Raw genomic sequence first — 15,668 nt, forward strand, 5'->3', positions numbered from 1 at the left:
GGTTGTAGGTCGTTGGTCCTTATCAAGCGTACTGTAGCTAATAGGCCCTCGGGACAAGGTGGAAAAGTCAATGCTAGGCAGATAAAACCTCGACAAGGCACAGTGTGATAGGCATCCAGGCGGCAACTCTATTGGCAGGTCACTCAGGGTCAGCGCAAGGTAGGCCATCAACACACGTGCGGCAGGGTAGGGCAAGGCAAGTCTACGAGGCCGTAGGATTCGGCGGGGATGGGTAGTTAGCTGTGACCTATCATGCCTCCTTTTTTTTGTAAGGAAATCATTCTTTAAAAATCAAAGGTTCATCCTTTGTTTGAAATTTGCAAGCCTTCGCGGGCACAAGCACAGTTCAACGAATCCGAGAGATTGGGCATGCTTTCAACCTTGGAATTTGGGTATTTCGGCGTATGTGGTAGATTTTACTCGATAGAGTAAATTTTTTTTGCATTCTTGAACACTCTTGGGTCTCAAAAATTGGGGCTTTTTGCATGTGCAGAAATTCTAGTGGGACAAGTGCAATTCTTGAAATTTTGACACATTGGACCCCATATAATTTGGGGCTTTTGCAAAATTTGCAAAATTTGGGTAAAATCAGGTCTTGATATGTACTTGCAATGTAGTTTCTATCCAAATTGAGCACATAGGGCCGTAGACAAATTTGGGGATTTTGCAAAATTTGTGAATTTTTGACAAAATTGGCTTGTGTAATCCATTCGGGAGTTATGTTTGATGTTATTTGAGCAGTTTGAGCCCAAAAATTTTGGGGCTTTTGACCGTGAGAGTCAAATTGTGCCTATGGATGCATTAGGAGCAGAAATTGTAGATAAAATTTGGGGCTTTCTCATGTAACTGATGTATTAGCTTGTGATACGGTTGCAATTCCTTGTGGTGTGCTGTAGCACACATTTTGTACCTCTGAAAATTAATTTGCAGACCTGAAATTTTTGCAATTACTTGAATTTTCATTGCTGGTTGGTACTTACTTTGTACCTTGGTCATTTGTGTGACATTTGGGCTCACGTTTGTTGACCTTTAGTCACCTTTGAGCTGTAAATCATGGCTGGCAGTAGTGATAGCAACAACCTTTTGCACATTAAGAAGCTTGAAGGTGCACACAACTTTGCTATATTGCAGAAGTAGTGCTATAATGTCTTGGTGCAGAAGAAATAGGTGAAGCCCATCAAAACAAAAGGAGTAAAACCAGCAACCATGGATCAAAAGGAATGGGATGATTTAGATGAGCTTGTACGCTCTACCATAGAGCTTACAATGTTAGACACTTTGCTTTTCAACATCGAGAAATTGAAATTTGCCTATGGCATGTGGCAAAGACTTGAGGAGTTATATGCTCAGAAAAGTGTAGCCAACAAGGTTTATTGGTTGAAAAATTTGATGGACCTTTGTATGAAGGAAGGTATAGCCATGTCTGTACATTTGAATGAGTTTAACTTTACTTTCAGCCAGCTGATTGCCTTGGGATTTCACATTGATGAGGAGTTTAAGGCAACATTTTGGTTATGCACCATGCTTGAAAGTTGGGATACTTTTAGGACAACAATGAGTAACTCGAATGCTATACTGTTATATTTAGATATGGAAAGTTCTTTACTCATAGAGGAGCTCAATAGACAAAATATTTTAGCAAACAAGTCTTCCAATACACTGCATACTAGATGCAAATCCTAGCAAAAGGGCAAATTTGACAATAATGCACGTAGCAAGTCTTGTGGGTAAAATGTGGAGTGTTATCATTGTGTCAACATATATATATACATATATATACAGATATATGTATATATATGTATATATATGTATACATATATATGTATATGCATATATATACATATATATATATATATATCTATATATATATGTATACATATATGTATATATATGCATATACATATATATACACATATATATACATATATATACATATATATGTATATATATATATGTGTGTGTGTGTGTGTATGAACACTGATGATAACAAAGATGAGAAAAAGGACAGCGAATATGCAAAGAAGAGCAGTGTGAAGATAGAGGTAGTCAATGTAGTCAGTCATGAGAGTGACAATGGCAGTGATGTACTCTTTGCTTCTTCTTTTAGTACACAGTCATTGATTGTAGATTTTGATGATGACATGCACACTTGGATTCTTAATTCAAGTGCCTCATTCTATGTAACACTATACTGTGAGTGGCTTTTTGACGATAGTAGTGGTAGACATGGAGTTGTTCACTTGGGGGACAATTATGCATGTGACATTGCAGGAATTGATAGTGTGCAGTTGGCATTTCAGCATGCTTTAGCATTCACTTTGCATAATGTGAGGCATGTACCCCAGCTCAAGAAGAGCTTGATAAGCACAAGGCAACTAGATGATGAAGGCTATCATATCACTTTTGGGGATAGCAAATTGAAAATATGTAAGGTCTCTAGAATTGTTGCCAAAGGCTCTAAAAGTGATACTTTGTATTATCCATTATATATATATTGTGTTTGTGATCATATTGTCACCATAACTGAGCAAGTAGTGTGTGTCTTTGTGGCATAGCCGGTTGGAATACATGAGTCAAATTGGAATGAAAGCGCTTTTTCATTTGGGTTACTTGCCGTGTTTGAGGTATGTTGATTTTGACCATTGTGATCATTGTATTTATGGCAAGCATGCTCAAAGGTCACATAAAAAGTCTCTTTCACTAAAATCTACATCCTCAGAGTTAGTACATTAATAGGTATGTGAGATGCTAGGGTTGTCTCTAGGGAGAAAGAAATATTTTATCACTTTTGTTAATGATGCCACACACAAAGAAATATTTTATCACTTTTGCTAATGATGCCACACACAAAGTATGGGTTTAACCGAACGGTCGTAAAGATGAGGCTTTGGATAAGTTTAAACAATTCTTGGCACTTGCTGAAAATATAACTAGCAAGATATTAAAGTGTCTTCGCTTTGACAATGGTGGGGAATATGTGTCTAAAGCCTTTCAGGCCTTTTGTGATAGCAAAGGGATAAAAAGGGAGCTCCCAAAGGGATAAAAAGGGAGCTCATTGCCACTTATAATCTGCCCCAAAATGGTGTCATAGAGTGTATGAATAGGACTATTTAGGAGAAGGTTCGTACTGTGTTGTCTCATGTTGCATCACAGCATGGTTTTTGGGCAGAGGTTGTTATGATGGCTGCACACTTGATAAATTGGTCACCAAATAGGTCTTTGGGAGGGGGGGGGGGAGAGAGTTCCTCAAGAAGTGTGGTTAGGCAAGCCACCTTTATATACACACTTGAGAGTGTTTGATTGCAAGGAATTTTTGCACATATGTAAGGAACAACACAATAAATTGGAGCCCAACTCCTGTAAATGTATTTTCCTAGGATATGGTGATGAGGGAGAAATGGGGTATAAGTGATGGGATTCCAAAAAACGGAAAATTATACATAGCGATGATGTAATCTTCTGGGAAGATCGCATGTATGAATAGTTGGAAAAGATAGAAGAAGCGAAAAGGGTTGTGTTTCGAGAAGAAATACTTGTATGACAGCAAAGAGTGCCCGCTGTACATCAACAAATACCTGTTGTAAATGACCTTTAAATGTAGGAAATGATGTTGAAATAGATCAGTAAGAAGTTGCCCACGATATATCACAATTTCAGTAAGAAAATGTGTCTTTGGAACAACCAGAATAGACCTTTGAAACAACAAGCTGTTAATGCAGATTTGCAAAATAAATAGCTAGCAAATATTGATCATTGGGTCCGTAGGTCAACCAAAAATACCAAATAGTCAGATAGGTTTGTTCTTGGTGCGAATTATGTTGCTGATTATGTCATGTTGATAGATTGTGGTGAACTGTTATGCTTCAAGGAAGCAATGGATAGAAAGGACAAGAAATGGTATAAAGCTATGTTGTTAGAGATGGAATCTCTAAAGAAAAATGGTATTTGGGATCAGTTGCATTTGCCTATGGGGCAAAAAATCCTACCATGCAAATGGGTTTACGAAATGAAGGTCACCTTTGGTTCCGCCAAAGTACAAAGCACGGTTGGGTGCCAGAGGGTACAAGTAGGAATATGGGATTGATTTGATAGGAGGAATTGGTGTTCTACTGTCTCCATATGTGAAACTCAGTGCAGTGGACAGCCCTACATCTAATGATAAAAAGGCTGAAATGGCTAAGATTCCATATGCTTCAGCTATGGATAGCTTGATATATGCTATGGTTGCTACACGTCCTGATATAGCATTTGCGGTGATGGGAGTGGTTAGCAGATACATGGCACATCTTGGTAAAAAGCATTGGGAAGAAGTGAAAGGTATCATGAGATATCTTAAGGGCACAAAAGGTATGTGCATCTGTTTTGAAAAGTAGAAAGTATTTGTCGTTGGCTTTACGGATGCAAACTTTGCTGGTCATGCTAACTGCAAGAAGTTTACTTCAGGGTATGTATTCACCTTCATAGAGGGAGCAATTTCTTGGATCTCCAGGCCACAGAAGTGTGTTGCATTGTCTATTACAAAGGCAAAGTATGTGGCTACTACTAAGGCATGCAAGGAGGCTTTATGGCTTTCACGTCTGGTTGGAGAGCTTGGTATTATTGAGACTCATGTTCCTCACTGTGATAGTCAGAGTGCTATCATGCTAGCACGGAATCCCGTTTTTCATGCAAAGACGAAGTACATACAGGTAAAGTATCACTTTATCAGGATGTACTTGACAACAAAAGCATTGAACTTGTCAAGGTACATACATATGATAATCTTACAGATCTTCTCACGAAGGGACTTTTAGCAGAGCGGTTTGCTCATTGCTGGCAGGTTATGGGAGTTGGATAGTATATGTATTTCAGCTTTGTAAATGCTTAATTGATTATTTTCTCGGCCTTCAGGCACGCTGCCTTTAGGATCCCAAGAGAGCGAGGAGCAGCCAGCTGTGGTGAATGGAATTCCATGAGAGAGAGAGAGAGAGAGAGAGAGAGAGAGAGAGAGAGAGAGAGAGAGAGTGTGTGTGTGTGTGTGTGTGTGTGTGAGTGAGTGAGTGTGTGTGTGTATGTGTGAGCTTTGTTTGATATGTATAAGTACGTACATGACATTCTGAAAAGAAAGATGAACTGGGCAGATAAGCCTTTTGACGTTGACATGGGCTTGGGGAGGGCAACTGTTAGGGCCATTGTGTGGAGGGAGACTCAACCACCTGTATACACTCCGTCACAATGACATGAGTAGCATGACGCTTTCAAAAATGAGATGTATCACTAGAAGAAGAGAATGAAAAGCTCAAAGAGAAACTTGTAATGTCTACAGAGAAAGAGAAAAGGGGACACAAACATTATTGTTGAAAGAGCTCAATGCCACCTGAGGTGAAATGGCTAGAGACAAAGGGGAGTCTTTAGAACAGTTAGAGAGTGAGTTATTTTCTCACCTGTGTATGTGTGGACACACATTATTCTGTGTAAGTGCATGTGATAGGTGTGAACCCCCTCTACACCACCAAGCACTTGACCAGGGCCAAAGGTTTGGGTGTGTACCCTGGCCTCTATATTGAGGCCCTAGCTTTGTACTTTCACATCACTTAATCATATCTGTGAATATTTGTAGAATAACATTGCTTACTTGCATATCTGACAATCATTGGTTTTCTGGTTTGTTAGGTGGCCTGGAACTGGCAAATACAACAAATTTTATGAGGAAGGAGTTTATAACTGTGCAGGATGTGGTACACCTCTTTACAAGTCAAGTACTAAGTTTGACTCTGGTTGTGGTTGGCCTGCATTTTTTGAAGGCCTCCCTGGTGCCATAAATGAAAGTGTGAGTTTCGGAAGTCTACTTTTTGAACTCCCCAAAATAAGCCACTGAATTTCATATAGCTGCTGCTCGGAAGTTTAAAAGCCATTGACACATATAAAAGTTCATGTTAGACAATGGTAAGCCTATGTATGTGTCTATGCATGTGTACATTTGTTTGCTTGCATAATCCTGCACCACACACATAGAAACAGATGTACAACCCTTATATTCAGAAGTGAAGGGACTACTGTAAACCATCAGAACTAGTATCCAAGCATATGAAACAGATGTACAACCCTTATATTCAGAAGTGAAGGGACTACTGTAAACCATCAAAACTAGTATCCAAGCATATGAACAATCAAACTGCAGCTTTCAAACAAAGATGGGGGATGCTTGCACCGTTATCTGTTTTTCACTCCTATTTATGCATTGCCTTATCTCATGTCTCTTTCTCACCCTTCTGTCCCAATTTCCTTTAACAGTGGTCACTTTCACCCATTGCATTTTTGTGTAGTCATTTTTTTCCTTGTGGATATGTATAGCCTTCGCTCCTAAACTGTTCATCTCTATTCACTTGCAACTTGGGCCCAAATGTCATATGCTTTGACTGCTGTACTTTCAACTGTCAAGGAAGCATTTGTTGTCTTGCCACATTAGCGGCTTCCATGTGTGTTCCATTCAGGATTTGGGGAGCTTTCGTACTGATTTACTGGGCATCTCATTCTGTTTTTTCTGCATATGCTTTCCATATCACTGATGTAATCGTAAGGATGTTTGTCTGATTCTTCAAACTGTGTTGGAGCTATGTGCAAATTCAGATTGTGTGCAATGTTATTAATCCAGCCATAGCTGAAATCATACGTCTATGATTGGTTGGATTATACTCGTTATGCTTTGCATATATTATACCCACATGATATGGGCCAACCAACTCGACAATACAAGGGTCTTAAAGCATATGTGTTTTTTGGGGCCAAAGGTTTTATAGATAGAAGATGTCATGGTTTATGTTGCATTGCTTCGTATTACTAAGATATATGGGCTATCATTTCTGCACTAAACACAATTACCCTTATTTTTCTTGATGGAACTTTTGGGGTTTAAATCATACTCCGATCATACTTTCATATTCATACATGTACAAAAAAGCAACAGATCCATTTCCTTTTGCATGCTTTCATGTTTTTTTTCAGTAATATACCTTATGGGCTTCATTTCAAGCTTTTTAAAGCATTTAATGACGACAGACACCATCTCTCTGTGTTTTCATACTGATGGTGGCCAGTATTTTGAATACTGGCTACCATCAGTATGAAAATACAGATAAAACACATCAGCATTTTGAATACTGGCAACCATCAGTATCTTGAATGTATGGTTGGTATTTGGGGAGGTTGCATTTTATGTATCTGAGCACCACATTATGAATGTATGGTTTGTGTTGCTTGTATTTGTAAAGCAATCTTAAGAAATATAGTTTAGATACATGATGAAGACAAGGATTGTCAATTTTTTCAATGGAAGGATTTTGGAAACGTGTGCTTGTACAAGCTAAGGCAAATGGAGGACAACCAGATAGAACTGTAAACATTATCCCTATGAGTTAACGATAGATTGACTATTGAATCTTAGGAGAACACACCTAACACTCATTGTAAACGAAATGTAGTGCAATGCATTTTCTAGAAAGAGCTGCCTCCTCTATCAAAGCACATGACAGACTGTATGTTAGAGCTCCTTATGTCCTCGTGTGACTCAGACTGAGCCTCACAAGTAGGAGATGATTGTGCATGACAAACATAACTGCTAACACTGGAAACCTGAAATTGCAGCGGCAGGATGGCTGGAAACAGGTAGTCCAATTGTGAAAGGGCTATAGATAGTAGGTCAACACTCAAACAAGGCTCCATGAACTGGCGATGTCCTATGGAAGGGGTGTGGGCAGCAATGGTGGGTGATGAGAGGGCTGAAAGATGACTGGCTGGAATGAAGAGATTTAGGATGCACAAACACAGGACTCCTATTTATAGGGGATCGATGGTGCATTTTTCCTATTGCAAAAAATAAAGCCATGTAGTTTTGGTAATTTAGCATTAATTGCTTTTGGGGGCTGTTTGAAGGACACTAAATTAGTGGTTGTTGCACCATAATTATGACTATGTGCAAACCCTAATATCAGTGACTTAACAACCATGTGCGCTGACATGGAGCTGCACGATCCTAGTACTATGGAGGTGACCATGAAGCTCCCAACTTCTTTTGATAGTCAAAAAGGCATAGAGAAAGGCCTCCATAATGTCAATTTGAAAGACCTGCCCCTATTGCATCCCTCTCGAGCTTTCCAATGCAGACGAAGAGAAGCAAAGGGCAGAGGGACATTCCATCAAGTGCAATGAGACTGGTGACTGCCCCACCAAGAGTATGAAGTATAAGGATGGAGCGAATCTACTCCACAACAAAAGGGAGTTGCCATTGACTCCAATAGTGACAATTGATATAGCGGCCAAGATTGCTACATGTTCTTTAGAGCTGTGCAGGAATGACTTGGTTTTTCCACAGGTGATGGTGGTTGGTGTGCCAGCCACTTTCTCAATGGATGGGTGAGAACCTCATTTCAGGATCACATGTCAAAAAAATGGAAGCTTAGTATGCCACTTTCTAAGGACCTGATTATGACAGAGTTCAGCTGTAAGCTGAAGCAGGAGAGTCTAGAGATCATTTGGACCATTCCGCACAACAGAAGGGAGGTGCCATTGGCTCCCATAGTGACAATTAATTTAGCGGTGAGTGGCAGATGTTCTTTAGAGTTGTGTTGTGCAGGAAAACTTGTTTTTTTGCAGGGGTGTGTTGGCCACTTTCTTGATCATCAGGATCGCATGGTAGAAAAATGGAAGCTTAGGACAACACTTTGTAAGGACCCCCTTACAATACAGTTTGATGTAGGCTGAAGCAGAAAAGATGGTCTCCATCTACTTATGTTAGTTGGTGGATGCCATTAACATCTTCGAGGGCTTTGGTGCATCAAGCCTCTTAAAAATGGGGTCAATTTTGGGGTGAATGCCATTTTAGAACAGCCATGGCTGTAGCACCATCACAGGCACCAAGTGGATCACCTTGCTCATGGGTAACTATGGGGATGGGGAGGATGTGATCCTGCAAGGTGAGGCGTATCTGCTCCTCTCATCTCTCCTATCACTCACATGTAGGTGGGTGGTGTAGAAGGCAGCAATTGTCATGATGCTGTAAGTGTAGTTTTCAGCTTCTGACTGTCAAGGAGATTCTTCTCGCTCTTCTCATCAACCATTTCTATGATGATGATACTTGACCGATTGCTTTAGAGCTGTTTCTTCTGTTAAACTCTGAAGTTTGGACTCTTTTGCTGCTGTTGAGTGACCTTTCACCTAATATGCATGCACACATGGTTCGCAGATTGTTGTGGCAAGTGGGTTCTATGCTTTCTGTCTTGTTCTCAGAGGGGTAGCCGCTTCATGGATGAAGATTATCTGTTCCAATTCAGTTGTGCCTCCGTGATCTGTCTTTTTCCTGTTAGTAGCCTCGTAGCTTCTCAGGTCGTTTTCTTCTGTCTTTGGCTCTAGTTGGTTGGCCATATGGCCCTTTGTACATATTTAACAGGTCACTCGCTAGGAAGGCAATTAAAGAGTTGGTGCAGCGAGGTGCAATCAGAATTGTTTCAGCAGATCTACACTCAAGCAACAAACACTGGAATCATTTTAGCCTCTTGCGCACGTTATATAGCATTACCACAGTTATGCACCTAAGTTAGTGTAGCCTCAAATGCTATACTACAGGTTTAAAGAGTAACTTTTTTGTGCTGAGAGAGAGAGAGAGAGAGAGAGAGAGAGAGAGAGAGGTGTCATTACAGAATTCGAAAGTGTCGAACAAGTTGAGCCTGCACGTGATACTCTCTCCTCCTCACTTCCAAGCTGAACTACTGCTTGCATAGAAGTAGAGTTATTTTAGGAGAGAGAATGGCCCTTGTGCATACAACGTTGTCATTCTCACAGTGGACACCTGTGTGTGTGTGTGTGTGTGTGTGTGCAGATTGATGCTGATGGACAGCGGATAGAGATCACTTGTGCAGCTTGTGGAGGTCATCTGGGCCATGTTTTTAAAGGAGAAGGGTTTCCAACGCCTACCAACGAGCGTCACTGTGTGAACAGCATATCACTCACCTTCACACCTGCAAATAAATAGGCCTTCACATCAAAGGTTCAGAGGCCAAATTTTGATCTTTGAAAACAATGGTCTTACGACTGCCCATTGTAGGCAAACATTCTTACTTTTGAAGCAGTGTATGTAACGATAGGTGTATAATCTAGAAGAGTAAGGTAGGACGAAGAAAGGACACTACAGCAATTCTTCACAAATCCTATAAATATGTACATCAATTGGTCATTCAATGTACATGGAGTGCTCTTTTGTTTTCATACTAAGCTCAATTGCAGAACTGCATTAAGTGGTCACGGTGAAGCTGAAATGTATAGTTCTTGTTTCCCAACAATTATTAACCTTATGGTTTACTTTTAAGCAGCATTTTGTCTCTGATTATCTGCTTTTCAATTGGCGCAGAAGCAGCCTTTTCTCCGTATATAATTTAACCTAATATAAGACACTTTTAAAATGTCAATTGCTAAGCGATATCATTTCAAGGCAACTCAGCAAACTTGCGTTCTGTCTCCAACGCTCCTCTATTTTAGAAAATGTATTGGCCCAAGAGGTCCTTTGCAATATGAGAGAGAGAGAGAGAGAGAGAGAGAGAGAGAGAGAGAGAGAGAGAGCAAGCAAGTAAACGGGTGTAGCTCAGTTGGTTAAGTTGAATGCGTGGTGACTAGAAAGATTCTGCACAAGAATTTAGGGTAGGTAGCGAAAAAGGGAGATTTGAATTCAAGTTAGTGGCTTACCACTAAAGTTATCACTTGAATGAATGAACACACACACACACACACACACACACACATAGAGAGAGAGAGAGAGAGATTAGCTTTACGAAAAAAAATAGAGAGAGATTAGCGTTTGCAAAAGACCAAAATGACCTATGATGACGATACAATTCTCTGAAAGAATAGTAAATGAAAATGTAAATAAATAATGTAAGAAAGTTAAAAGGCTATAAGTAAGGAGAGCTTTAGTTGACAAATAAAGAGCTCTAGCTAATATAGTCTCATGGAGGTGTAGAGGGCTTGGGCAATAATCTCTTGAATTTGCGTATGAAAGTGATGTTGATGATTGTGTTAGGGTCTAGGATGTTTGGATCAACCAAGCTATACAGCTTGATCAATAAATATCCCATGTGTGTGTGTGTGTGTGTGTGTAGACAATTGAGGTTGTGACTATGTTGAAACCTCTTGAATCTCCCTTGTGAAGAATCTATACGTTGCCTTTGGGCAAGACCTTGATGTCTTGGAGCTATTGTACATTTAAGGAGTATGTCTTGAAGCTTTTGTATCTTGAGGAAGAGACCAAGGCACCATCGAACAATGAAATCCAAAACTCTAGATAGTGGCTTGAATCCCTTTGTAAGTAGGTAGTGGAAACAACTACAAATCTTGTAGTATGTTGAGCAATGGCAAATATTGTTCTCTGTCTTTAGATCTAGCTGACATATCTAGTATATGTGCTCCTTTGATGGTATGGATCTATATCTACTAGTCTCCATCTCTAATTGGTGTGAAGGGATGCATAGATGACCAACAACACACCTAATCCCATGTGAGAGGTGGGCTTCCATGTATTTTTGGTGGATAATAAATCCATGATCTATAATATGGAGAAGATGCACTCTGTAGAAAGCCAGCTTCATTCCTTGCTCTTATATTGTGCCAACCATGTCCTATCTAGTTGGGTGAGATCCATCATGATAACCCTACCAATCTCTGAACAGTTCAAGGTAAGAGATGGTGCATCAAGGGAGTTTTAAAAGGGGGTATTATGTCCATTCTAAAGCCATGTAACTCAAACTAGGTTGACATTTGTGCATACCAACATGAAGTGTCACTCTCTTTAACAAGTTATCAAGAGAACTCAAGAGCCAGTCATACATATCTATGTGTGGGTAGCTCCCATAAGCTATGTATGTATGTGATTGATGGGGTGAGGGTCTGTACTACATGATGCATAAAAGTGTCGTGCATCCAAATGTCTCTGTAGTCCCTATGAAGAATCAACTCTATCAATACAATGTCATTTGCATATAATAGAAGAGGTATCCAAATGCTAGGCCCTCAAGTTTTGAAAGGCCCTCAAGTTTTCACACTTTGCCAAAAACCCTCTCAATTAGTGCAAGAATCTCCCAACCAAGCTCCCTAGGCACTCTCATAGCATGTAGTCTATTTGCCTAGTGCTATGTCAAAGGCTTTGCGAAAATCCACAAGCTATAGTAGATTTGTTGGCCATGAGCTCTGCCCTCCTCAATGATTGCTTTGAGTGTGAAGATATGATCCAATGTAGAGAAGCCTCTCCTAGAGCTAGCATGTCCATGAACTGTGAGACCCCACATCTTTGCCCACATGTTCAACTCCTGCTAAAGAATGAAGGCATATAACTTAGTCAGTGTATGTCCAACCATAATAGTTTAGATAGAGTAGGGTTCTTTGACTTGAGGATAGGCACAATAGTGTTTGTGCTCTAGCTCTTTGGGAGGCCTTTGCACCTGGCTCTATTCAATATATAAGCTAGGAACCTTGCCACCAAGTCCCTTGCATGAATCGTGTGCTTGACTATTAATCCATCATGAATCTATGCCTTGCCTCTACCTTTAGTGGATTAGGGAGGGGAGGCTGACTTGCTATTGTCTAAAATACTCCCATGTATTAGGGGATGTAATGGGTGTGGTTGGACAATGTTCTCTCAAAAGCATTAGTGCCTTTCTAGAATCCTGACTCCAAAATGGCTAATGCACGTCTCTTTTTAACTAGGCTAGGAATACTCTTTCTTCTGTCATATGACAAGTTTGCACCTTGGGTGCTCATGAATTTGTGGAAGACTTGTGTATACCTAGGTGGTAGATAGGGGTTGACTCCTTATGATGAGGTTTTAGTGAAGCTTGTTCGTGGGCATTGAGATATGTTGATGTTACTAGTTTGCAAACCTTATGATGAGGTTTTAGTGAAGCTTGTTCGTGGGCATTGAGATATGTTGATGTTACTAGTTTGCAAAACCTTATGATGAGGTTTTAGTGAAGCTTGTTCGTGGGCATTGAGATATGTTGATGTTACTAGTTTGCAAACCTTAGGCTAATAGTTGTGTATTTCCAAATAAAGATTATGAGAATTCAAAGAGCCATCATGTCTAATGAGGAGAGCATCTTTATATTCACGGTACTTGATGTCCTACCAAAGTACCCTTAGTGTCATTGTTGTAAATTTATATGAAAGAGTAGTTGTAGTAGGCACACCCTTACATTTTGTCTACTACAAGCTATTGTTACTAGTTTGTAAATTCCACCCTTCAAAGAAAGACATAATTTCTTGTTTTTTTTTTCTCATTGAGGGTAAGTATTGAAATCTCAACTTGTTTCAACTTGATCTTGTCCTTGAGTTGCTTTGAGCTTGGTAGGTAAGATGCACAAGATGGGGATACTGGGTGAATTAGCATGCATGCCATATGTTGTATAAGATTTTTAAAAGCTTTCATAAAAATTGACTAGACTACATTACTTTAATTGGCAAATCCACAATATGACATATCTAAAGGTGGTGGAAAATTATAGTTATTTGAAGCCCTTTTTTTGAAATTACAAACATGAATGGAGTATACTTGCTCTGATTTGTATATTAGTACACAAGTTCGATGTCTTTTCATTTGGGCAACAAGGGGAGGGCACACCTATCATGTTTACAAAGAGAATAATGCCAATCATCCCCACACATGATATATGGCACTCACATAGTGTGAACTTATATAACTTCAAATATGATTATGCCATACATATTATATGGCATTTACATGGTTCAACATACAAAAGCAATGGCAATGCCATTCCCCATCACTTCTCAATCAACAAAGCCTAAGTAGCCTAACTTGTAAAGCATGCATTTCAATTTTTCATACTCTACATAATCACGTTGAATTATTTCTCACACAGCTAGTTTGCATCTCTAAATTTTTTTTTGAGATATCACTACAGAAGAGAAGGAAACAAAGGAGGCAAATTCTTGGATAGAAGTACTCAAAAAGATGCCAAAATAGTGAGAATAAGAAGGATACATGTATTGGACAAATGAACTAAACTCACACCACTACCATCGTAAATGATACCTTGGCAAAAGAACAACACGCAAAAGTACACGCATTTCATGTATGAGTGGTGGGACTAAAAGCTCATGGCACAGTGGAGAAAGACACTAAGGAGTTATATGAAAAGGTAGGCATTAAAGAAACAATGTAAATATCCACATTAGAGACTAGGAAGGATTTTTTAGAAAATCACAAGAACTGAAGGGAATAGTTGTGTTCTTGGGAGATGGCATCCACTGAACAAGCCCAGTTGAGAGAGTGTATTACCAAAATTTGTGCAGCTAGGGAGGAAGGCAGGATTATCTTCTACATGGGAGGGAGAGTAATGATCTTGGTGAAACACATGCAATGATGGTGAAAGACCTATGGGACCAACATAAAGTCAGTAAGGTGCATACACGGAGACTTTCAGAGACTAAGATATCCTTTTCGGCTACCACACAACATGCTACCATACGTAATGGGATATAAATGGAAGTTGGCATATAGAGTGGAGGCACCTACCATGCATGGTAGCCAAGGTTCATTAGTGGGGTCAGTGTTGTTTAGGGAGACCACACAACACATTACCAAGGACCACATAGCATGCTACTATGTGTAGTTGGATATATGTAGGAGTTAGCATATAAAATAGAGGCACGTGCCATGCATGGTAGCTGAGGTTAATGAAGGGTGACAATGCTACTTAGGGAGGAAAATCTACTCACAAATCCATATATTTTGTCAAGATAAACAAGCAAGACATACGTGGGTGAGAGTACGAGAGGATGGTGGATGTCATGTGGCTACAAGTTTAGTGAAGGAAAACCATAAAAAATACCATTTATACAAAGACACATGGTAGGGAGTCCTTACATGGTTTTCTAGGAATAGAATTGGTCTTTAAGATAGTTTGAATATCCAGTATTAAGTTTTAATAACTTAATGAGGTCAATGGGTGCTCACCTTGAGTGGTGCAGTTTGTCCAAGCCAAAAAATATAAAAAAGTGATACATTTACAAAAAATATCATTTTTGACAATTTAGAGAGGATTTTTGAAATTTTGCCCATATTAACTTATAGAGAAGTTTGTTCACTTTGATTTGAGTACTTGGATGACCCTATTATGAGTCAGTATGACAAAGTTTTGGTTGAAATAAGTTTTAGCCAGGCACAAGGCTTGCACAAAAGATAATGAATTCACAAAAATCATTGAAGTAAATGGGGAGAAGACTGGTAGATGCTTACGGATAGCTTACTCTAGAAACAAACAAGATTATTTTATTCTTGCAGGTTGAAGATCTATCGTTACAAATTGAATCAAAAAAAATATTTGAAGATGATACAACAAAGCAAGGTATTAAGACAAAGTGGAATGATGTTCTGAAAGCTATTTCTTAATTAGTGAAAAGATAGAGAAGAAGGGAGCGATTATCTATGCCTAGGGATGCTACTAGTCCATCACGAATAGAGCCAATGCCAAGGCAAGGGCAGATAGTGCATTTTGTTGTTCCCTCAAATGATGATGTAATTGATGATCTTGTAACAAATATGCGGCATTTATAGATTAAGCTTGAAGCTCGCTTGAAGATCTAAGAATATCAATAGCTCTAAAGGCTTCAATTAGGAAAGGACTTATTCG

The 15,668-nt window shown here is 39.4% G+C and overlaps 1 protein-coding gene across 1 annotated transcript in view; it reads left to right on the forward strand.

The window, feature by feature from the left end:
- LOC148025713 (peptide methionine sulfoxide reductase B5-like) overlaps positions 1–10,341 on the forward strand; it is a 33,995-nt gene extending 23,654 nt beyond the window's left edge. Inside the window, exons 2-3 of the mRNA XM_087692932.1 lie at positions 5,653–5,809; positions 9,854–10,341. Coding sequence (XP_087549058.1) covers positions 5,653–5,809; positions 9,854–10,006 — 310 coding nt within the window. The 3' untranslated portion in view covers positions 10,007–10,341. The remainder of the gene's footprint in view (positions 1–5,652; positions 5,810–9,853) is intronic.
- Positions 10,342–15,668: the final 5,327 nt, after the last annotated feature.

Source organism: Lygodium microphyllum, chromosome 14 (assembly GCF_053477565.2).
Source record: "Lygodium microphyllum isolate KBCC chromosome 14, Lygodium_microphyllum_v1.1.10, whole genome shotgun sequence".
Classification (NCBI taxonomy): domain Eukaryota; kingdom Viridiplantae; phylum Streptophyta; class Polypodiopsida; order Schizaeales; family Lygodiaceae; genus Lygodium; species Lygodium microphyllum.